This window comes from Myodes glareolus, chromosome 25 (genome assembly GCF_982192425.1).
Source record: "Myodes glareolus chromosome 25, mMyoGla1.1, whole genome shotgun sequence".
Taxonomy (NCBI): Eukaryota; Metazoa; Chordata; class Mammalia; order Rodentia; family Cricetidae; genus Myodes; species Myodes glareolus.
The window spans coordinates 28,295,400-28,321,288 of record NC_142050.1 but is presented as its reverse complement, the minus strand read 5'-3'; the positions used below and the strand labels follow the sequence as shown (position 1 = coordinate 28,321,288).

General features: G+C 40.0%; 1 protein-coding gene across 2 annotated transcripts in view; it reads right to left on the bottom strand.

Moving 5' to 3' along the window:
• The window catches only part of Klhdc10 (kelch domain containing 10), a 55,586-nt gene that overhangs the window by 15,598 nt on the left and 14,099 nt on the right, over positions 1-25,889 (bottom strand). Inside the window, exons 2-3 of one of the 2 annotated variants that reach the window (XM_085683718.2) lie at positions 14,581-14,667; positions 850-1,071 (exon numbers count right to left, since the gene is read on the bottom strand). In XM_085683718.2, the coding sequence (XP_085539844.1) occupies positions 850-1,071; positions 14,581-14,667 (309 nt within the window). The remainder of the gene's footprint in view (positions 1-849; positions 1,072-14,580; positions 14,668-25,889) is intronic. The other variant, XM_085683719.2, reaches the window with a different exon arrangement.

Here is a 25,889-nt window from a genome sequence, read left to right as displayed (position 1 = left end):
TTAGGTAGGAACTGTAAATATTATTTTCTTCTCTTTTTCATTACTGTCTTCCTCTCTTTCCTGTCTCCCTCTCTGCTGTTTGAATCCAGAGCTTGGTATACTCTACCACTAAGCAATGAGCCCAACCTCCATTTTTAGAGATGATGAACACAAACAGAAATAGCAAATATTTGTGTTTTAATTCCTCTGTTTATTTGTCTTCAGGAGATAAGGTCTTGCTACTAAACCCAGGCTAGCCTTGAACTCACTGTAATCCTTCTGTCTCAGCCTCTCAAGTGTTAGGATCATAGGCATGAACTACCATGCCTGGTAAGAACAGTTTAAATAACTTGCTGATGGTTTCCTAAAAAGAGCTGGGATTCGATCCCAGCCACTCTGGCTGCAGAGCATGCACTCTTAGCCATTATTCTCGGGGCTCTATGAAACCTTGGGTTCTTCATTAGTACAAAGGAAAGCACTGTAGAAACTCACCATAGTGATGCTGTAAGGAAGTGAGGTCCTTCACTCAACAGCTATTAACTATCATAGTTGCAACCATTGTTTCATGTTGACATTTTTCCTAACATATATAATACTTTATACTGAACTTTCTGAGACATTGCTAATCTTACTTTATAGGCAAATAAAATTAAAACTCATCTGTCAATCCAGTACTTACACTTAGATTCAAACCCAGGAACTCAGGGATTCAAAGCCACCACCTATACTATCATCACAGTGAAACGCCTATTCGATGACAACACTTAATCACGCTACAATAGTATAAATTACTAACAAGGAAGAAGTGACACTAAACCTGATACTTCAGTTGGTTCACAAAGTTAAAATATCAGAACTGCTGGCACTTACGTGACATAGATGCCAATTCCCGGGGCATGTAGCCATCTGTGCCCATCTGGTGCCACACGCCTGTTGCAAAATGATACCTCCAAAGCTCCCTGAAGAGAGGATAGTCTTCATTATCCGGCCCTCCTGATTCATCATAGTCTGGGTTATACCCTCCAAACACATAGAGATTGGTATTATCTGCCACACAACGATGTCCACTGCGTGCTGGGGGAGGTCTGTGGCCTATGGAAGAAGAGGACGGTTTTCCAAAAATGGCCCACAGATGAAGAGCATAAACAAAATTAGTAACAACCATTTGAACTTTAACATGGAGTCAGGAGGGATTCTTAGCACAACATGTCATTTACTTAGGTTATTTTATACACTCATACAGACTACTTAGGATTTAAGTAGCTAGTCTCCACTTTTATTTCATGATTTCTAAATTTCAAAGACTAAGAGAGATTTTTCCCCAGGAGAGGTGACACAGCATGGTAAACTCAAGGAAATGGCTGACAATGTGGAATTCAAGAAAAGGAAGAGGAGAGGCCTACTACTCCAGAGGCTAAGAGGGCAGAGGGCAGATTTCCTTACTATTTCGGGGAGAACACAGGCAATCTGGATTAAACCGTGACTACTGGAGAAAGCAACCACAAACATGAATGAGTCATGCCTAAATAAACACAAACATGTAAGCATACATTTAAAAAGAAAACTGGTCCTTATGTGATCAGAGCAAAACTAATTCTCTGAATACCATTCCAAAACTTTTCAAAGAAAACCTTGCATTTATCCCCCAAAATCTTATATTCTGTTTAAAGTTATTGCTAAGAAAAGCTATTTATGAAAAATGTTTAATTCAAAATGGTCAAAAATTTCAAAATGGAACTAAGCCCTGACCTCTGAGACTCCAAGGCTTGGTAAAGATTCTGGATGGGACCCCAAGACCACAAAAAAAAAAAAAAAAAAAAAAAAAAAAAAAAAAAAAAAAAAAAGCTTGGCAAACAGGAAGGAGGCAAGTTCTAGATTTAAAGTTTTCTTTATGATACCAGAAATGAAAGCTGCCTTGTTCACAATTGGCAAGCATTCCACCACTGAACTACAGTCACAGAATCTTTCTAAAGTTTCAGTTACATTAACTAGCCAGGCCTTGCGGCATAAGCCTGTTTTAATTGTAATCTAAGCTACTCAGGGCGCTGAATCAGGAAAACCATAATTTCAATGTCTGCCTAGGCTCAGCACATAAGTTCAGGACCAGCCTAGGCAATTTAGAGATAACCTGGTCTGCTCAAAATTTTAAAAAAGGAAGAAAAAGAGAGAGAGAGAAAGAGAGAGGGAGGGAGGAAGGGAGGGAGGGAGGGAGGAAAAAAGAGAGAGAGAGAAAAAGAAAGAAAGAAAGAAAGAAAGAAAGAAAGAAAGAAAGAAAGAAAGAAAGAAAGGAAGAAAAGATTGGTGGTCCAGCTCAAGTGGGTAGAGTACTTGCCTAGCATAGTTAAGGCCCCAGTATGTAATAAATAAATGATTAAATTATATACACTATATTGGTTCACTTAAAATTATTTTGAGATCACTTTAAAGGATGGGGAAAAAAAGCCCACTACTTTATATTCCTATTATCCTCATGACTTCTTATACCAGTCTACAGTCCTTGAATAGTTATAGAACCAAACAAGATAAAATAAGATATGGGCTAAGACAAAACTATATTTACTATAACCCTAAAAACATCTCTATTTTCATGTGCTACTGATACTAGTTCATTAATCCTTAGAACACTGCTAGAGCCCAATAAATATGCTTTACTAATAAGTATCTATTGCCAACCTAATAAGGCCTTTCATGTTTTTTTAAGCAAAAATCCCACCTTCTAGGGTATACTTTAGAACAAGGCTTGAAAAAATATGCACAGAACTAGAGCAACCGAAAAACAAAGCAACACTGAAATCTCTTAGTTACTCTGGCCCATGTCAGTCTGTGTGCAAGTCACTGCCGGTTTCTTAAGGGCCTGGGTCAAGCATCTCAGAGCCCTCCACTTACTCTCTAGGCTGAGTCAGCCTCGCTGTCAGCAGGCCTAGGGTCCTTCTTTTGACCTTGGCCTAGCCCACCTACCCTTTAAGTGTCCAGCGGAAGAAATGCTTCCAAGTCTACTCTATGCAGCCCTTTTTAGGACTCTTCAGGGTCAGCAGCCTCCTGCTCAAATGTTAGGGCAGACTGAACAGTTATCAGATGGAAGCAGTGTAACTTCATAAAAATGAGTGTAATACCAGGCACCTATAAACAGCTAGCAAATTTACAAATGAGCTGTGATTTAACGTGAGTGAAGAACTGAGTTTCCTTCAGGCACACTGGAAACACAGGAGAGTGAGTGTGCAAGAGTGAGCAAGGGCTCCCATGACATCTAAGTTGAATCTAGGTTCTTTCAACCAGTACCTTATGCAAGCCACTGATCTTCACAGAATCCTCTCATCGCGCTGGGGATTGTATCACTGTACCCCACAGATTTGCTGTTTTTAAATGTTCACTGGTTTATGTGTGTAACTTTCCAGGTGGCGGTGAGCTATTTGAGGGAAGAGAAATGTATGTGCACTCACTCTTCTATAACCAAGCCTAAATAAGGCTCACAAAACACTGCCCAATGTTGAGAACGAACTAGTTAGGAACAGACTCTTCTCTGCTCATTTCATGTTTGTTTTTCTAATGCAATAGAGTAAAAGTGCCTCAAAGGCAAACAGCACTCACTTATCCTGCATCACCCACAACCCCTGACACTGCTGGGAAAACACACAGCATCCTAAAGCTTCCCTGAGTTTAACTTTAGGCCAAAGTAAACAGTGGCAAGGACAATCAAAACAATGTCCAGCTCTGTGGACTCTGGCATGTTTTTTTCCACAATACATGACATGGAGCTCAATAGAAGAGCAGGTGCTTAGCATGTGCATGGCCCTGGCTTCAATTCCCAACAGCAAAGGAAGAAAGGGGAAGTGGGGGAGAGTGTGATCTAGGCGACAGGTGTTGGGTTGTGGAATGATCTTTGCAAGTTATAAATACATCTAGGAATTAGTAAGATAAACTTAAACAGTTGCTACACTCAATAGATGGGAAATAAGAATCTCTAGAATGCTATCATTTTTTTCATTTCCAGAAGCCATTAGATAGCTTTTAGGTTTTTACATTTTAGGCAAATGTGAAAAGAATACAGTAACATTCTAGGACTCTCTCTCAGTGGACACGGAGCACAGAATGTGTTCCAAGATTACCATATTACTTTGTGATAAACATAACTCATTTGGAGCAAACACTGAGGCAAAATGAAAAGATGATTTGACATAAAATGTATCCATTCATCCACTCTAAGTCCAAATATTACTGGACAACAGCTGTGAACTGTTCTCGTGACAGGTGCTGGGCCAATATCTCTGGGGATTACAGTCCAGCTCTGCCCTGCACAGCACAGTAGTTCCTGGCCACACCTGAAATGTGGCTGGGCCAAACTGGAATCCCTAAAAAGAATGTAAAATTACTAGTTCTATTAACATAGATTTAATGTTATGTTAAGATGATATGGATTAAATAAAAATATTAACATCATGCCTTGTTTTTCATGTGGCTGCTATAAAACTTAAGTTCATAGCTCATATTTCTATCAGATAGTGCTGGGCTAATCTAACAGCTAATTTCTATTGATCTCATGATCTATTCAAATGAAATGACTGGGTCAAGAGCATCTGATCAGTGCTCCTAGACATTCTGTCAAGGAGCCTTTGCAGCTGTACTGGGTAACTCACTCCTTCCCACAGATTTAACGCACATATCAGAAACCCATTTCATTTTTAATAAATCATAGGAATTTGTCAGGGCAATGCCACAGAACCAAGCATTAATTTTTATCAGATGGCATATAGCACAGGCTCCTCGACTTTGACAAAATGAGACTGGGTTTTAGTCTAAAGTCTCTGAATCGTCCATCAAGTTTTCAGCTAATCATTCCCAGGTTTGGGTTACCTGGTTCCAGAATTCCCACTAGAAAACACGGGAGCAGGATTTCACAGTGAGCCCAGCAGTAAAGGTGCTCACCCCCGGGCCTGAAGACTAGCATCCAACTCCCCGGATGGACATGGAGGAGAAAAGTAACTCCTCAAAGCGGTATTCTGATCTCACACACACACATGCACGCATGCACACACTCACAAAATGTAAAAACTTTTAATACAAAGACAAATGTAGAAGTGAGAAATGGAAAATGAACCTACACGCTAAGGTGATCTAACAACCAGAAGAGACACGTGCCTGTGAGAGCATGGGCCTGGATTTCCCAGGTCAACCATGTACTCTAACTCGGAGTAAACGGAAGCCATGGTGACTAGGGAAGTGTCTGAATTTGCAGCAGAAACCAAGTAGCTGTCTGAGATTATACAACTGATGATTAGGTCATTCCCAACGCTCTGATTATTACAAAAAATATTGGAATAAAGTTTCTTCTATATATTCATATGAAAATATATGAATATTTCTAGAAATAGAACTTTTGGGTTAAAGGAACACATGTTTCAAATGTTTATATAGAGAAAACTATTGTAGAGCCATGTTGTTCCTCCAATAGCTAAACTGGACCAATTTATACTCCTAAATATGTGTATGAAAGTATATATTTTGTTCTTTCTTTGAGACAAAGGTCTTAGGTAGCCCAGGATTACCTCAAGTTATCTATAAACCAAGGATGATCTGAGCCCCTGCTCCTCCTACCTCTGCTTCCAGACTGCTGGGACTACAGGTATGGGTCACCATGCCCGATTTTTGCAGTCTTGGGGATGAAACTCACGACTTCATGCATGACAGGCAAGTACGCTACCAAGCTATATACCCCTCTCGACACTGTTGTCTCTCTGGCTTCTTTTATTGAGATAGGGTCTGGGCCAACCTTGAACTCTGTTTGTTGGAACAGGATCTCACTATATGGCATTGGCTGGCCTGAAATTTCCCATGATGACCAGGCTGACCTTGAACTCACAAAGATCTGCCTACCTCGCCTCCTAAGTGCTGGGATTAAAGGCATGCACCACCACACCCATACAAGTCTCAAATTATTGATCTTCCTCTACCTCACAAGACTATAGCCCAACAAAACATTTTTACAAAAGATTTTCTCTGTGTATGAGTGCTTGAATGTAAGCATATATACAATGTGCATACCTAATGCCCAAGGAGATCAGAAAAGGGCATCGGATCCTCTGGAACTGGAGATACAGACAGTTGTGAGCTGCCATGTGGGTGCTGAGAACCCAACTAGGGTCTTTATCAAGTGTTCACTCTTAATCACTGAGCCATCTCTCCAGCATCCCAGCAAATAATTTTTTGTTGTTTTTGTTTGCCCTACTCAAGTTTTTAGCTGAACCTGAACACAACAATGGTAGAGATGATACTGAACAGATTAGTCTTGTTTAATTCAGTGAGGACAGCAGTCAGAGTTCACCACTAAATATGACATTTCCTCTTGGTTTCTTGTTAATGGTCTATCAGTAAAATATTTCTACATGTGAAGAATTTTATTCCAGCCATGTGGTGGTGGCACATGCCTTTAATCCCAGCACTTGGGAGGCGAGGTAGGCGGATCTTTGTGAGTTCAAGGCCAGCCTGGTCTACAGAGTGAGTTCCAAGACAGACAGAGTTGTTACAGAGAAACCCTATCTCTAAATAAATAAATAAATAAATAGAAGTTGTTCCCTATCAGAAAAGGGTATATTTTTAAAATAAAATTTGTACTGAAATGTTACATACAGAAAGTACAGATATAAGGCCACAGTGTGAGCAATTTTATATTTTATAGCAGGGGAAGTCATACTTTTTCTTCGTACCTGTAACTGTAAGTACTGCCAACTCCCAGAAGCTTTCTTCCCCTCTTAACCACAACAGCCTTCAACTTACTTCATCACTTCTAGAAGTATTTTTTTTTTAGATTATGTGACGTATATGCGTGTATAGGCATCATGTGCACACCTGTGCCCGTGGAGGCCAGGAGGAACTGGAGTTACAGGTGGTTGGGAACTGCCACGCCGGTGCTGGGAATCAAACCTGGGTCCTCAGCAAGAGCAACAAATGCTTTTAACCTCTAAGCCATCTCTCCAACCCCATTAATTTTTCTCTCAATCATAAAACTAGCAGTCTCTTTATAGTCTTATTATATGTTATCATGCCTCGGTATGCATCCCCAAGTACTATTTGAAGTGTCTAACAAAATGATGTAGTACATATTCTTTTGGGTTCTTATGTACCATTGTTGTGAGGCATCCCTCAGGTTATACTGTGAAGATGGTGCACAGTCTGCTCATTTCCATTGTTAAACAGCATTTCTGTGTGCGTATACAGCACAACTTACTTATTCTGTTTAGTTCTAGACACTTAGATGATTTCAATCTATGGCTCATAATATTGATATAAACATTTCCATACATGTTTTCAGGTTACAGGGAGTCATATTGCTGTTGGCTATAAATCCAGAAATGGAATTTCTGAGTCTTACAGGAAATCTTTACTAGATAAGGCTAAACACTGTCAATGGTTAGAGCCGTTTCCACAGCCACCAGCCAGCATATGAGACTCTCAACCCCACACGCCTACCAACACTCGGCAGTCACTGCTGTTGTCTGAATAATTCCTTTCAGCCTACAAACCCATCTCATGCTGAACTCACATTTCTCTCATTGCTTATCAAGTTGAGTGCTTTTCTTTCTTTCTTTCTTTCTTTCTTTCTTTCTTTCTTTCTTTCTTTTTCTTTTTCTTTTTTCGAAGATAGGGTTTTTCTGTGTAGCTGTCGTGGATGTCCTGGAACTAGCTCTGTAGAACAAGCTTGTCTAGAACTCACAGAGATCTCTGCATCTGCCTCCCAAGTGCTGAGATTAAAGGCCGGTGCCCCCATGCCCAACCAAGTTGAGTGCTCTTTATGTTAATTGGCCATTTGGAATTTTCTTTTCAGTAAATGCCTATTCCAGACTTTCACACATTCTTCTAGTGAGATGTCTTTTGTCTGTTTTTTTTTTTTTTTTTTGAGACAGGATTTCTCTGTGTACTCCTGGCTGTCCTGGAACTCACTCTGTAGACCAGAATGGCCTCCAACTGGAAGAACTGCCTGCCTCTGCCTCCCAGGTGCTAGAATTAAAGGCATGTGCCACCACCACCCAGCCCAGATGTCTTTTTTAAAAATTAACTTATACAAACTCATTGTATAAGTTTGCAGTAAAGATGCTCACTTTTCACCTATATATTTCAATATTATTAAAACTTCATATTTTAGTAAGATTTCTTTTTGCTTGGGTATATATGTGTGGTGTGTATGCATTTGTGTATGTATATATAGGCATGTGTGCATGGAGGCCCAAGGCAGATCTGGGAGTCATCTTGTTGACTGAGGAAAGATCTCTCAATTTAACTTTGATATAGCTAGACTAGCTAGTCAGCTTGCTGCTGGGCCACCATGTCTCAGCCTTCCCAAGACTGGAATTATAGGCAAGCTGCTATGCCCCTGGCACTTACATGGATTGTGACGGATCCAAACTGGTCCTCAGGCGTGTACAGCAAGCACTTTATTAAGCCATCTTCTTAGTTCCCTAAATAAGACTTTTGGTTCGGTTTTTTCTTTTCTTTTTCTTTTCTTTTTTTTTTTTTTTTTTTTTTGGCTTTTTGAGACAGGATTTCTCTGTGTAGCTTTGGCTGTCCTGAAACTTATTCTGTAGACCAGGCTGTCCTTGAACTCACACAGATCTGCCTGCCTTTGCCTTCCAAATGCTGGTATTACCATGTGCCACCACCACCCAGCCTGACTTCTACATTTTAAAACAAAACAAAAAAAATTGTGAGATCTTTAGTGCTACTTCCCACTTGCTTAATGTTATAGAATGTAATACATATGTATACTCACATATTTACACAATTCCTCTATACTATTAGAAATCTGCAATTATACTTAGCTTCGTGGACAAGTTTCACTGGAGTCTCCACAACACTACTTCGTATATTCAAATCTTCCTCGTTTGGAATTTTTCACATTACCAGAAGTATCTATCTCTAAAACTAATTTTCCCAACATGAGTATATGGCATAAATTTTCAGATCTCTTACTTATTTTGACCCCCCCCCCCAACAGAATCTATCTACAAAATAATTTCCCCTGAGAACACTTAATGCAATCATCTTTCACAGTCATGATGCAGGTTAGAAACTCAGGGTCAGTCTTGAGTCCTGCTGAACAAGCAATTCACTATCACTCTGTGAGGGTACCGTACCACTCGTGATGAGAGCTTCCTAACGTTCCACAGTGTTTCCTCAAGACCAGGCATAATTGTACACATTTTTAATCTAGCAATCTTTGTGAGTTGATGCCATCAAGTCTCAGTCAAGCCAGGGCCACTTAGTAAGAACCCTGTCTTAAACATAAAAAATAAATACTAGTTTAAAAAAAAAAAAAAGGTAAACCAGGCATAGTGGCTCATGCCTTTAATCACAGCACCCAGAAGGCAGAGACAGATGATCTATGAATTCAGAACTAGCCTGGTCTGTAGAGTGAGTTCCAGCCAGCAAGGGATTAGATAGAACGTAGGTAGGTAGGTAGGTAGGTAGGTAGATAGGTAGATAGGTAGATAGATAGATAGATAGATAGATAGATAGATAGATAGATAGATATTGTGTCTTAAAAAATACACAAAATGTTGAAATGGCCATGAGCCAGTGATGGGGGTGCACATCTTTAATGCTAGCACTCAAGAGGCAGAGGCAGGCAGATCTCTGTGAGTTCAAGGCCAGCCTGGTCTAGACAGTAAATTACAAGCGAACTAGTACTACATAGTGAGACCTTTTCCCCCCACAAAATTAAAATAAATAAAATTAGTCTCTGATATCTATCATATATCAAAAACACTTGGTTTTGGACTACATTATATTCAGTGTTGGTTTCTCATTCGATATAATTCCATTTTTTAAGGCAGCCTCATGTAGCCTAGGCTATTCTGGAACTTACTACATAGCTGATGTTGGCCTGAACTCCAGATCCTCCCGTTTCTACCTTCACATTCTAAGATACAATGTGTGATACCATACCTAGTTTTCTTTTTCCCTGAGACAGGGTTCCTCTATGTAACAGTCCTAGCTGGCCTGAACTCACAGAGATCCGCCTGGCTCTGCCTCCATGCCTCGTTTTTAATTAGTTTTGCAGTATTGAGAACTGAATTCATGTAGGCAAGTACTCTACCATTAGACTCCACCCCCCACCATCCGCTTGTTTATAATTACCCTGAAATTCCTCAAAATTCCTGGTATTATTACAACACTAAAAACTAGCAGCTAACATTAATTAAACATTCCTAGATGTAATTTGAAACTTTGCAAACATTCTCTCTTGATATTTCCCTCTGTAAAAAGGTACTGTTATCACCATTCTAACTTTACAAATTAAGGAAACTGAGGCAAATAAAGAAATAAATAAGTAATGATTTGCCCAGGGTCATACAGTTGGCAAATGGCAGAGCCTGGATTCAGATACAGGTATCTGACTCAAAACTTCCTTTTTCTTTTATTTTCAATACAATTATGATATAACAACATCATCTATCAATTTTTTTCATCTTCAGTGGTATTGGAGGACTGAGGACGGTAAGTGAATGCTTTCAGTTTACTATTTCATGATGGAAACAGTGCTTATTATATCAGAACTATTTTTATCACACCACACTGTTAATTGGTAGAAATCTCTTTTGAGAAGATGTAGAATCTAACTACAGAAAACAGACCCATGAAACTGTTTTCAGTCAAGGTAAAGGGTTTCCAAAATGAAGGCTTGAAAGTGTTTCGAAAAGCAATTGCTAAAGTATAAATAAGGTTGTTGTTTTTTTAAGAAAACACCTAATGAACCTCTGAACAAGTATGTTCAGGCTCTCAACAATTCACTAACTTCCCACTATTGAGAACAGCTGAGGACATACTAAAAATCTACGCCCATGCTCTTCCCTGACTCTCACAGTCTACCTGCTCACATGCACTGTACTATCAAATGGAGATGAAGAAGTCAGAGCAGCCATCCTACTGCCCCGTTTCTGCAGAGCTCACAGCCTGAGCTCAGGGAGCACACACAAGTGAACAGAAGTCCCTGTGATCCGTGCTGATATGGGCAGCACATGAATCAGAGACTTAGTCAGGTGGTGGTCCACACCTTTAAACCCAGCACTAGGGAGGCAGAGGCAGGAGTATCTTGATCAGTTCGAGACCAGCCTGATCTACAAAGCTAGTTCCAGGACAGCCATTACTACACAAGACAAACTGTCTCAAAAAAAAAAAAAAAGAAAAAGAAAAGGAAAGAAAAGAAAAAAAAGAAAGAAAGGAAGGAAGGAAGAAAGAATAGAGGTTTTTCTGTAAATACTTCTTAGTTAAGGGATAATCAATTACTGGATTGCAGATTAATGAATGGGAGTGTATCACCTATTCCTAAAACCTGCCCTGTGATTATCCATGCCATGCCCCTAGAAAATAGCAGGACAAGTCACATAGAAAATCTGAAAGCCATGTTCTAAAAGATTTATTTTTATTCTGTGTGTATGAGTATTTTCCCTTCACTATGCATATGCCTTGGGTATGTGCCTGATGCCCAAAGAGGTCAAAAGAGGGTACCTTCTGCAAGGGCAGTCAGTGAGCCGTCCTCCAGCCCCTGGAAGTCATTGCTTGTTTTTCCCTCCTATTTTTCAATTAGAGATCAAGTCTCATAATTTAGCATATGCACAATTCGGATTACCTACCCCCCCTAATTCCTACTATAGTTGCCTTCATTTTAGACTTCAGCTTTCTTTACCTTTGTAACTGTAATCATCATCTCTTTTGTAGCGGGCGTGGTCGATCGTTAATTAAAAATCAGCCAGATTAGCTTAATACAAAAGATACAGCTTTAATAAACAGAAGGAAAACTTACACCAGAGTCCCAATGGTCCATCCGGGAACGCGTTCCAAGAGAACGCCCCTGCGTTCCAAGAGAGGGCGGGGAAGCGCACTGCCAGGTTTATGGGTAAATTTTTGCCTTAGGGCAACACGCCCCACGGACAGAATGTGATTGGCTGAACTCCCCTATCACTCTTTACTGGCTACAAAACCATCTTTCAGCAGTGTTCCTATTTGGCCCTTTCCAGCTTCTTACTGCCACTATGCAAAACTTGCTACAAATCTTTGAGAGTACCTGCCTGGGTCTGCATAAATACCATATTCAAGCTACCTGCGGCCTACGGTTCTACCCTTCCCTTGCAAAAACCCACTCAGATTTAAGCAACTTTTCCTAAAAAAAAAAAGAAAAAAAAAGAAAAAAAAATCAGAAATCAGATGACACTATTCTGTCGTCTTCTTCTCCATTTGCTGGTAAGAAACCTCTTTGGTGTGCCCCAGGCCATACCACCTTATTAGGACACTTATCACAAATAATTTCATCCCAATTACTCTGCAATTGTCTGTCTTCCTGGTTCTCTAAGATCTGCATTATCAGTCTAGGAAGTACAGTAACTGCTACATAGGAAACATTCCAGAAATACCAAATGAAGGGATGAATGATGAACAGAGAGTTAAACCTAAGAAAGCTGATGGAACACTCAGAGATCATGGAAAAGGACAGAACACTGAATTCCCACCTTTAATGGGTGGAAATCAGAAACTAGGGAAGGGGACAAAACAGACAAAGAGTAAGAAGGAAAACATCTAAGATCAAATAGTGTTATGACCCAAAGGAAGAGAAAATGCAGGTGGCCAATGGCATCAAACACTCAAACTAGTCAAAGGGGAGAAGACAGACAAGGCCACTGCTTCAAAGGAGGTTTGTGGTGATCTTTATACAAACCCAATGCTAAGCCTGCCCCTCTTTTCAGAATTATCTATCACCAACTTTCTCAGCCATTTTGAATTTAGGACTTACAAACATCCAGTGGTATAAAACTTACCTGTGCAGTGTTTTTCCCAGTGATTAATTTTTTTTTTAATGGAGGCTATGTAAAAAACAAAAAACCTACCATGCAGAAATAACCAAGGGCTTTTCTGGTCATTTTATATTTTTATAAAATTTTACACAATTCTTAAAGATGTTTTTAAGTGTGCTTGAGTGTCCGCCTGCACACGAGGACCTGGTGCTGGCAGAGGCCAAAGGAGAGCATGAGACCCTCTGCAATGGTGTGCATGCATGTGAGCTACTATGAGGGTGCTGGCAACTGACCGGGTCTTCTGCGAGAGCACAGTGCTCTGACCTCTGAGCCATCTCTCCAGCCTCACACAACTCTTCTTTCATTAAACTCTATATCCTAATTATTTTTCTTTTGGGATGCTGAAAGGTGTTGACTATCACTGAACTTCTTATCTTGATCTATTTAATACTGGTTTTAGTTTTTTTTTCATGCTCTAGGGTTTGGCTGCTAAAAATACGGTATACACTAGATAGAGAAACATCTATAGCGGCTGTACAATTTTCCCTTACGTAACTTTTTGTTGTTGTTTATTATTTGAAAAAGGGTCTCCCTGTGTAATCCTGGCTGGTCTGAAATTTGCTATGTAGACCAAGCTGGCTTGAAACTCACTAATCTGTCTGCATTAAAGGTGTATTGCAACTACACCCAGCTTAGGTTTTTAACTGAATCTCTTCAGTTAAAATGAGATGAAATGAATTGTAAGTAATTTAATAAGGTCAAAATAACAACATCAAGCGTGCTTGTCTGATAATTTGCTATAGCTAAAAAAACAGTAAGCTAGAGTTTTCAATCCTCTTCTGAGCAATTCTTCACTCAGTACAGTCTAGAGCTGATAGGAAGTGGGAAGTAGAAACAATGTGATCTTTCTAACAGGAAGAGCTGCCCAGTCAAAGCTCCACAGCTTTAAAGTTGATACATTTTGTCAGTTACATACAAAAGGTCTGCATAAAAAGTCAACATTTAAACTTTCTTTTCCCACACCCTTGCCAACATGGGAAGTTTTATTTTAATCTTCTCATCTAATAAGTAAAAATATTGTTTTAATTATTATGTTTATTTCACGGTAGTGAACTAAGTGAGGTTTATATTTACTGGCATATATTTTTAACATTTTATGTATTATTTATTTATAAATTGTATGTGTTGTGTGTGTATGCATATACATTGTGCCACAGCACATGTGTGGAAGTCAGAGCACAACTAATGGGAGCAATTTCTCCCTTTCTACTATGTGGGCTCACGTCAACAGGCTTGGCAGAAAGCACTTTTACCCCCTGAGCCATTTTGGGCTTCTCAACTAGCATTTTTTAATGTATTGACTATTTATATGCATTTATTTATTTTTCTAGTAAATACAGATTACTAGTTTCTAGAATCTCTTTATGTTCATATTAAAGACCTATTACAAATGCTTTCCACAGCTTTTTACTTACGATATTTGGGACAAAAGTTTTTTTCGTTTAGGCTATCACATCATCTTTTATTTCTTCCTTAGAATCACATCCTACATTTGCAGGCTCTATGGCTTGCCAGTGGTACTGGTGAAGTAATCTGCTCTACCAACGAGGACACACTAAGAGAGTCTAACTTTCCCCAAACTTATTATTACAAATCCAACAGTGGTCAGTATAAAATATAAGTTTAAAACTGAGGCCTATACTCTTTTATTTCAATGTTGACTGTTAGACAACTTAAAGAAAACAGTTTTGAATTTAGAAAATCCATTCAAAATTCCCTTCAACCCACAGGAAGCACAGACCTCTTGCTAGTTATCACCCACCTCTCAAGAACCTGTTAGGGATCCTTATGATGGGACAGGACTGAATGAAGCGTCTCCTAACTGGGTCCCATCGTATTTTCTTCTTACCTGTCACCACAATTATCAGCAGTAAGTCAGACACATACAACACATGGCAAATAATACATAGTTACTGTATTATAAAGACAGAAAAACAGGAAACAAAACAATACTTGAATACAGAAGGAAAGTGACTTAAGTACCATTTAACTCTGGAGTTAAAATGCAATAGTACATAGCAGCGATGAAGTCTTCCACTCTTAGTCCCCAGACAATACAATCATGCACACCTCTTCAGAGCTGCTTCAATAGCATGTACACACTCAAATAATCACCAATGCCATCTTGTGGCAAAAATTTACCAGGAGTTTTAGAAACGATTAGAAAGAAGTCTTTTAAAGCCAATGAAGCCAAAAGGAGCTCTACCCAAGCATCAGGCACAACACAGGCTCCTCTGCTCAAGACTTGGTACCTTTCTTTACTAGTTATGAAGCAATGGATACTGGCTTTTAATAAGAAAGCCGCTGGTCTCATTAAAATTAAAATTAGATGATAACCAAGTCAAACAAACATTTGCTATCTGTAACCTCCATGCAACACATGTGCCTTCCTAGGAAGGAAATTAGCTCCACACCAGCCCCAATTAAAACTTGTTTTCTTGCAAAATAGAAGAAAAACATAATGCACTTATAAAACTGTTCACGGGGCAATTTTCTCTCTTCACAAAGTTTTGAGACTCCCCATTAAAATAGTTCTTGTCAAAAACAAAAATTACCATTGTTTGTATAACACATAAAGTTTATGAAGTGCTTCCATATACATTGTCACATAGTTCCCTCAACAATCCAGCTCAGCACTCGCGTTATCAGGCCCCTGCTATGCCTGAATCCCTGTGTTAGGACCTAGAGCTGTAAAAGAAGGATATGTCTCATTCTACCAGGAAGAACTCATGTCAGGTAAGCACAGAATTTGTAGAAACAACAGTCACATCACAGTGAAGTAAGTGGAGCAAGGGCTAGAAAATTCCTCACAGATGTGATCACCGTCACCGAGTTAGGAAGGAAGCGGAAGGAAAAGTGACTGATGGAAGGTGAGAGCAGTCGACCTAAACATCCCATCTTTCCACTACACCACACCTACCCTGGCTCCAATCCCCTAGAAAGAAAAACGGGTGTTGTTTTAAGTGACTGGAAATATATTCAGGTGCTCATCAGCAGGTCTAGCTTGATAATTCCAACACTGACATGGAGAAACACAAATTCTGTTTAACGCATGACCTTCACAATACTGTGGAGAAAGAGACATGGGGAAATTATATTCTTGCAAAGGGGTTGTACTTTTAATATGCTAAATCTTTTAAGTCTGTGTTAACCAAATGTTGGTCTCTAGTTCACTTCTAGGTTAAGGTGAAAATTCCAGCCCAATATAAAATGATAAACATATGAACAAAAAGCTAAAATGTTCTCTTCAGAGCTCTATCCTTTTTTATTGCTAAATAATCTTTATTTCCTAAGAGGATGATGATAGAAATTTTTATTTGGTTTTATTTCTAAAATGTCTCTGCCTAGAAAAATAGAAAATTTGCAAGCCTACATTTACCCTAAAATATATATATACACATATATATATACACACACACATATTTTTAAATATACAGACTATGACATCCAAAACCCTAGAGAAGCACTGCTTTGAATCAACAGTGATATACATTGATGACTCATGAGTCCAACACAGGAAGCCATACTGCCAAAGGGTAACAACATATTAAGCAACTTCCCTTACTCTCACGTATGTTCCAATCAGAAAAACAAGACAGACACACAAAACAATTGAATAGCAATACAAGACAGAATATAACAGTGGTTAGCTTAAATTTGACATTTTCATGTATCAAAAGCGTTAAAGTGTACATACCCTTTGACCCAGCTATTCCACTTCTAGGAATCTATTCCTAAAGAAACAATCGTAGATGCATGGAAAGATGTATGGACAAAGATATTAACTATGGTAATATTTATAATAGTAAAAAAAAATTAGAAACACTTTCAATGTCCAACAATAGCGATATGGTTGAGTATGTTAGCTAAACATACTTAAATATGCTCATATGCTACATAGCACTTAAAAGCTTATAAGACTATTAGCATTAACATTCACAATATATTGCAAACAATCCAGTTACAAAGTAGTAGTATAGTATATAATTTTAGTAAATAAAGAATATGTTCATGAAAAATATAAAAAATACATACAACAAAATTTAATCGTGATTATCTTTGGATGGCATTTATGAGTGATTTTGGTTTTTCCCCTTTGTACTCTTTATTTTCCAAGCTTTCTCACTGAGTACACATTACTTTTGGACTGGAAAAAAATCATATTACTTCAATTTTTGAAAATATAATTTAAAAAATATTGGAAAGAAACACACCAAACTGTTAACAGTGTGGCTATGACAGAGGTTGGGGTAACTACTCCTTCTACATTAGCCAAAAATTATATGGCATATTATTTATATGAAATAATATAGTCATATGAAAAATTTTTTTAGATTTTTGAAATAGGTCTCACTGTACAACCTTGGCTGGTCTGAAACTCACTCACAGAGATCTGCTGCCTCTTTCTTACTTGTGTTAAAGGTGTGCTCCACCACACCTGGCTGCCACGTGAAATATAAAACTACTTTAGAATAATACTGAAATAACACTAAAAATGAGTGACTCAAAGATGTTTGAAGGGCTGGGAGTGCAGCTCAATACAGAGTACACTTGACCAGCATGCACAAGACCCTGGGCTTGACCCTAGGCCCCACCCCATGTTGTCTTAGTAGAACCTCTGTTAAACATCTTTGGCATGTTTCTCTCACAGCAAACAACATATTGTTCCTGTTTCAGGAGAAGCTAATGCTAACTCCATGGAAGTCATTCAATCCAAGTGGGTGCTGACTTCAGGACTCGTGCACTCTTAGTCACCCAAACAGCAGACAGGGTGGGGGTGCACAGCAGCATAACAGAACAACATAACAGTAACACGCACATGCACTTTTGTTATTCTAAGTAAACATTCGCTTTTTAAATTTCATGTAAATTCCTGACCTCTATTCATTAAACCTCTATTCATTAAAGTTTACACAAGCATTAAGCTGTTTATGGTGAAAATTAAATCCTGATCTCCATTAGTGTTTATTTTAAAAGGAATCTTCACAAAGAAAAACATAATGTCCTCAATGATTAAATCAATATTTTTTTACGTGCTAACTTAAATGTTTTTTATATTACTTCACGATAGACACTGACTAAAAATAAAGGCTTAGAAAGACACAGCTAACTCACTGTCTACCCAAATCATAAATAATGTCATCTTTTTATAAATCTACAATAGAAGCTGGATATGGTGGTGCACACCTTTAATCCTAGCACTTGGGAGACAGAAGGCGGGAGTGAGTTCAAGGCCAGTCTGGTCCATAGAGCGAGTTCCAGGATAGCCAGGGCCACATGGAGAAACGCTGTCTTGAAAAACAAAACATACAAAGACAATACAATAGAAAGAAATTTTTAAAAATGCCCTAAGAGATTGAAACTATGAGGAATCAATGAGAGATGAAAAGAAGAAAGAAAAAACTTAGGGAACAGACTAAGAAACCAGTCCCAGAGACCCAAGAAAAGGAGTGGCTGAGTGGTGGCTTTATTGGTTTAAACAAGTGAACTAAGGTCACAGAGGGAGACAGCAGAAAGAGCAGACAGTCTGTAAACTGACCACATAGCTGGTTGGTGATGCACAGAAGTTAAATTACAGATCAACCCCTCCCAGCTATGTCTCCCTTTTAAGAAGAGGTATTTGCTCCCAGACAGAAATGGAGGCAATGAGTAAGAATGTGCTCCCCAGGTAGGAACAAATGAGCAGTTGGATGGAGACAGCAGCTCTGTGTGATCTCGGCATCCTGGCACACTAGGAGGCAGCTGCACTAGAGAACGGTAGACAGTAGGTATACTCGACCTCCTCGTTCAGCCTCTCTCATCCCTACCACAATCACTGGCAGACAGTCACAGCAAGGCTAGCAAAGACTCTCAAAGCAGGATGAACCAGCACAAAACCAAGATTCAAACATGAAAAAAGTCAGAGGATTTAAAAAGTTAAGATACCAAAGAGAAGTAAGTTATCTCTACCAAAATTTGAAGTACTGGGTTTTTGTTGTTGTTGTTGTTGTTTATAGAAATGAACCAATGAATCTTAGCCTTCATATGGAAATGGAAGGAGCTCAGAACACCACAACAATCTGGAAAAGAAACTGGAAGACTAACACATTCTATTCCCAAACTTACTACAACAGTACAGCATTCAAAGCAGCAGGTACTGGCACAAGGAAGAACACTTATAAATAAAGGATTACCAGTGAAAACTCAGAGTAGGTATGTATGGTGGGACATGCCTGTTATCCCAGCACTCAGAGGGCAGAACCAGAAGGCTGACCAGGGCTTTGAGGCTAGCTTCGTCTACATGGAAAGTTCCAGAGCAGCCAGGACTACATAGTCAGACATTGTCTCAACAAACTAAAAAATAACTAAGTAAATAAATGTGAGAATTTAAAGATAAACCCAAACATCTATGATCCATTAATTTTTGAGAAGTCACAAGGAAATTGATTAAGCCTTAAGGTTAACAAGAATTATCTTTTAAATACATGTTCCCAGGACAAACATACACTTTTGCCAAGAATTATTTGGGGGGGTGTAGTTTTGTATTTTGAGATGGAATTCTCACTCTGTGACCAGGTAGGCTTTAAGTTGGTTAGGATTCCCCTTTCTCTGCCTCCTGGGGGCTGGGATTATAGGCATGCACCCCAGTTCCACCTTTAAACCTAGAATTCTATACTTGTCTCTTATTCAAGTATGAAGGGGGCATTTTTGGAAGTGTAAGGATACACACACAAAAAAAAATGCTCCCTTAGAAGTCTGGTAATAGAATTACTCCAAATTATACATATAAACAGAAAATAGTAACAGGGAGTGTCAATGAGCACTGGTTGGCCGGGAAATAACACACAACCCAAACCTTACTAACATTTACAACTACAATCAGCTTGAGCTAAAGTAAGACTCTCTCAAAAATACACAAAAGTCAGGCATGGAGAAGCATGCCTTTGATTCCAGCCCTCAACAGGCAGATCTCTGAGTTTGAGGCTAGCCTGGTCTACTTAGTGAATACTAGGCCAGCCAAGGTTACAGAGTCACCCCACATCTCAAATAACAAAAGAAACAAAGAAAACACACACACACACACACACACACACACGACTAGGTATACCTTTTGCCAAGTCCTTGGTTTCAGTTTCTCTCCAAACTGATGGGAGAGGTGGTGAGGATTGCTCAGTGTTTAAGGGCACTTGCTGCTCTTGCAGCACCTTCATGGAACCTTCAATTACTAGCACCCACATGGTAGAACCTCAATTGAGAAAACGCTTTTTATAAGATCGAGCTGTAGACAAGCCTGTAAGGCAGTTTTGTAGTTATTGATGTGGCCCATGATCCAGTGTGTGTGTGTGTGTGTGTGTGTGTGTGTGTGTGTGTGAGAGAGAGAGAGAGAGAGAGAGAGAGAGAGAGAGAGAGAGATCTAATCCCAGCAGGATTAATCCATGCAGAGGCATGCAGACCTCAGTGAGTTTGAGGCTAGCCCGGTCTACAGAGTGAATTCCAGGACTGCTAAGGTTACACAGAGAAACCCTATCTCAAAACAAACAAAAAAGCAAGAAAGCAGACTGAGCAAGCTGTGTATCAGTTCCTACCTCCAGGTTCCTTCTCTTTTTGAGCTCCTGCCATGACTGCATTTGATGATGGGCTGTGCTATGGAAATGTGAAATAACCCTTTCCTCCCCAAGTTGCTTTTGTTCATAGTGTTTCATCACATCAACAGAAAACCTAACAAAGACAGCAGATAAACAACCATACACATAAAAATAAATAAATCTTTAAACAAATTTTTTTTTAATAAACTACATATCTCTGGGCAGTGGTGGCCCATGCGTTTAAGCCCCAGCTCTTGGAAGGTGGAGGCAGGGGAATCTCTAAGTTTAAGGCCAGCCTGGTCTACAGAGTAAGTTCCAGGAGAGCCAGGAATAAATGCAAACTCTGTCTCAAAACACAAAACAAAACAGAAATTGTGTATCATACATCTATCAGAACAGAGACAATTTAAAAAGTAGTAGCACTGAATACTGATAAGCATACATAGAAACTAGGTCATGTAAACACTCCCCAGGTGTAGTAATGCACACCTTTAATCCCAGCACTTTGGGCAGAGGCAGGAGGATCTCTGTGAGTTTGAGGCCAGCCTAGTCTACACAGTGAGTTCCAGGACAGCCAGTGCTACATGGTGAAATTGTCTCAAACAAACAAGCAGATAAAATAAAAGAAAGAGGAGTTGGAAAGATAGCTCAATGGTTAAGAGCACTGGCTGTTCTTCCAGAGGACCTGAGTTCAGTTCCCAGCAACCACATGGTGGCTCACAGCCATCTGTAATGAGATCTGGTGCCCTCTTCTGGCGTGCAGGCATACATGCAGACAGAACATTGTATACATAACCAAGTGTGTGCCACAACACCTGGTTCGAGAGAGAGAGAGAGAGAGAGAGAGAGAGAGAACTGCTATATAGCCACTCTGATATGGACATGGCAGTTTCCAGTTTCTTACAAGGCTAAACAGATAAACAGACGCTTACTATAAAACAAGGCAATTACATTTTACATTCTTGAGCATTTATTCCAAATAAATGGAAATGTATGTTCACATAAAAACATATACAGGAAATTACAACCTTATTCATAATGATTAAAACATGGAACAACCCCAATCTCTCTCCATCCATGAATGGCTAAACAAATTGGTACATCTATGAAATGTTAACATGCAGAGCAACTTGGCTATATCTGAAGGGAATTATGGTGGGTAAAGAATATCAGTTCAGCTAGGTGGTGGTGGTGCACGCCTTTAATCCCAGCATTCAGAAGGCGGAGGCAGGCTGCTCTCTGTGAGTTCGAGGCCACCTGGTCTACAGAGCTGTGGTGAACAGGCTGTGATGGTATGAACAATGGCCCCCATAACATGCCTGGTTCCCAGTTGAAGAACTGTTAGGGAGTATTAGGAGGTGTGGAGGGAGATGTGTCACTGGCTTTGAGGTTTCAAAAGCCCACACTAGGCCCACCCAGCTCCAGCATCTTTCTCTCTCCCTCTGCTGCCTGTGGAGCAGGATGTAAAGCTCTCAGCTCCAGGGCCATTCCTCCCTGCATGCTGCCATGCTCCCCATCGTGACAATAACGGACTAACCTCTGAAACTGTAAGTAAGCCCTCATTTAAACGCTTTCTTTTACAAGAACTGCCTTGGTCTTGATCATGGTCTTTTCACAGTAACAGAACAGTGACTAAGACACAGGCATTCTCCCTTATTGCCTCCTGCCTACCATGAGTAAACAGCCAACCCAAAATGCTTCCACAACAATATCCACCTTAGTATGGCCCCAGAAACCCTGGAACCAAGAACTGCAGACAGAAACCTCTCAAGTCCTAAGTTATCTCAAGATGACCTTTCTCCTTTAAGTTGTTTCTCTTGGGTGTTCATCACAGCAATGAAAAATTAACACACACCAAGAAAGCGGATTCCAAAAAGTAGGGCTGTTGCCATGATTGAACCTGACCATTTGGTTCCAAAGCCCATGTATCTGGTTTGCAGGGGTTCAGAAGAGCTCAGAATGCGTGCTACAGAGCCCTGGCACCGCTGTCAGCTGACTAATGGGTGTTCTGGTGGGGGGCAGAAGACGAGGGCTCAGAGTGGGTAGCATAGAGACTGCGCGCCAGAGGCTTCAAACCAGTAGAAATGAAGACTCTTGAAATTGGACTAGGGGCCATCTGTGTCTTGCTATGGCCAAGAATTTATCTATATCTTGTCTATGGCGTAAGGGTGGTAGACTAAATCTAGTAGAAGAATTTTCAGGACAGCTCAGCCTTCAGGCTATGATAGCATGGGCATTGCAGTGAGCACTGGGGATAAAAGTTGAGCAAAATAGAAAAAAAAAAATTCGACAAATAAAAAAATTTGCAATTTCACCAGAAAAAGAAGCATGTGTAAGTTGAAACCAATGAAGCTGAAGATACTAGCCCCTCTAAAAAGTTGTTCATCTTGTAAAAGGGCCACAGGGAAAACGCCTTAAGGGCATCTCAGGCATTGGCTGGGGCCACACTCGGGACCCACCTATGACAGGCTCGATAGTATACTTAGAGAAAAGAGTTCTAGAACTCTCTGCCCCACACCAGGTGAGTAGGCAAGTGTTTCTCCAGGGTCAGCAGCCCAGGGGAGTGAAGAGGCCACGGCAGCAATTACGTAAGTGGGACTGACTGACTGACTACTCACGTAGTGGCAGACCTTGGAGTTATCACAGGACATTGTTTTGTTTGTTTTTTTTTTTTTTAATTTTTAGAAGGACAGCCAAAGATTGATGTTCGGGTGACAGCAAGATTCCTGGCATGTAGTTAGTTCCACAACTTCTGTTTCTCCAAATGCCTCGACAAGACATTCACTCACCACTTTCCTCCGGGTTTTGTTTTTTTAAGATTTTTATCATTTCTAATCACATGTAGGTGTGTGTACCTGTATGTGGACGTGTGCACATCAGTATAGGTGCCTGCAGAGGCCAGAGACATTGCAACCCTTGGGGCTGGCATTATAGGTAGACGTGAACTGTCACCTGATATAGGTGCTCGTAACTACTGAGTCATCTCTTCAGGCCCTCACATAAGACTTTGAACTTGGGTTTGTTAGCAATGCTGAAAACAGTAGGACTATGGGGACTCTTGGAGATGTGCTAAATGTATTTTGCATTATGAAATAGACATGAACCTGGGGGTAGGGGGCCAGCGGTTGAAATGACGTTTAAAATGTATCTGATGACAAGCTGACATGGGGGGGGGGGGGTGTGCTTGGATTTGTGATGCTTAATCTTTTTTTTTTTTTTTTTTGGGGGGTTGGTTTTTGGTTTTTCGAGACAGAGTTTCTCTGTAGCTTTGGAGCCTGTCCTGGAACTAGCTCGTGTAGACCAGGCTGGTCTCAAACTCACAGAGATTCCCTGTCTCTGCCTCCTGAGTGCAAAATACCCATATATACAAAATAATAAGTCTAAAAAAGCAATGAAGAGAGAGAGAAAAGCACTAGACAGTAAGGCACACCCCTGAGGGCTTCTGTGAACACACTCCCAGAGATAACTAAGCAGGTAGGGAAGACCTGCCCTGAATGGAGGTGGCATTATTTACAGGGGGAGGGGGCTGTGAAATAAAAGGATTGATAAATTTCTAAAATTTGATACCAATATATCATTCTAGCCATGGCAAAAGTAGAGAAACAAAAGACAAATTAATAATCACCAGTATTTTGTCAAAGGAAGTATCTAAGTCTATAAAAGGATACCATTGGGGAGCACTGTAGTAAACTGCTCTTGGGCTGTAATAATCACATAAATCTACACATATAACAAGACTATCCAGAACTGATGAAATCTGAGGACAATGGGCTGGGGAAGACAACAGTAAAACAATATCATCGTTCTAGGAAAATGGGTGGAGGATATGCGGATCTTTACATATTACATGTTTATTTGGTTTGGTTTGGTTTTGAGACAAGGCCTCACTGTGCAACCCTGGGTCAGACTGGCCATGAACCCATAGAAACCCAGCTGTCTATTTCCCAAGTGCTGGCAGCCACCACCACACTGCTGCATGTTTTTTCTTTCTTTTTTTCTTTCTTTTTTTTGGGGGGGTGGGGGTTGAGACAGGACTTCTCTAACAGTCTTGGCTGTCATGGAACTCACTCTGTAGACCAGGCTGGTCTCAAACTCACAGAGATCCACCGGCCTCTCGAGTACCGGCATTAAAGGTGTGTGCCACCAATGACCAGCTGCATGTTATTTCTTAAAATTTCATGTGAACAAGAATTATCTCTAAAGTAAAAACTATAAAAAACGAAAACAAACTAAAAAATTATGACGTAGGACATACTTCTGAAATGATACATCTAAAATGTAAACAGGACCAGGCTAAAGAATCCTGATGCTTTCTGGGTGTCCAATATGTTGAATAAGAGTGTGGAATTCCACGTTTCCCTGGATTTCCCCAAAGAGCTGCGATCAACTGTAAAGACAACAGAGGAATCAAAAAGTCTGTACATCGTCTCTGTGAAGGGACTCAAGGGACACTTTGTAATTTGACAAGAGTCATATAGAAATGAAGACAATGCAGAGGTCACAGTAAACAAAGGGGTGATGAAAGGTTCCCCCAGCACAGCTGCTCACAGAAGAGTGCAGACCTGTGGCCCAGGGCTTCGACCAGTGCAGGCAGCACTGCGTGGTTCTCCAGCGTATTTGTAAAGTACAACAGCCATTACAGAGTCCTTGATGGGCCAGGCAGTGATGGCGCACACTCGGGAGGCAGAGACAGGCAGATCTCTGTGAGTTCACAACAGCCTGGTCTACATAGTAAGCTCCAACCCAGCTAAGGCTACACAATGAGACAATACGCACATTGTGAGAGAGAGAGAGAGAGAGAGAGAGAGAGAGAGAGAGAGAGAGAGAAGAGAAGAGAAGAGAAGAGAAGAGAAGAGAAGAGAAGAGAAGAGAAGAGAAGAGAAGAGAAGAGAAGAGAAGAGATCTGACCCATGTCTTAGCTCTTCTTTCATGAAGTACTCCTTAGGGAGGAGCTTCAGACCCATTTCAAAAACTTTTTGAAAGAAAGTGTAAATAAACAGCAAACTAAAATATAACTCATAATGTCATGTTGTACTATGTTCTAGTTTGCCTGGCCACAGCATTGTACATACTTACATGGAAACAACTGCACACATTACCAGCACTACTAAAAGAACTCACTAAGCCTCTCCACAACTCTATGAGATTGACACTACCATGATTCCCAATTTACAGATGAGGACATTAAAAATAGTGAGACTAAGCAATTTGGACAGAGCACTTAAACTCCAGATAAAAAGTCTAGAATTTAAAATCATGTTTTTGTTTGTTTGTTTGTCGAGACAGGTCTCTCTGCATGAAGCTATAGCTTACCTGGACTCTGTTACTACACAGCCCAGGCTGGCCTTAAACTCTTTCTGCCTCAGCCTCACAGGAGTCCTGGGATTACAGGTATTATTCATCAGCAAACCCAGCTAAACCAATGCATCTGAATCTAAATCTTTCTTAACAATCATGCTCTTGATCATAATTCAATTTAGCACTTAAGCAAGTATGTCTAACAAAG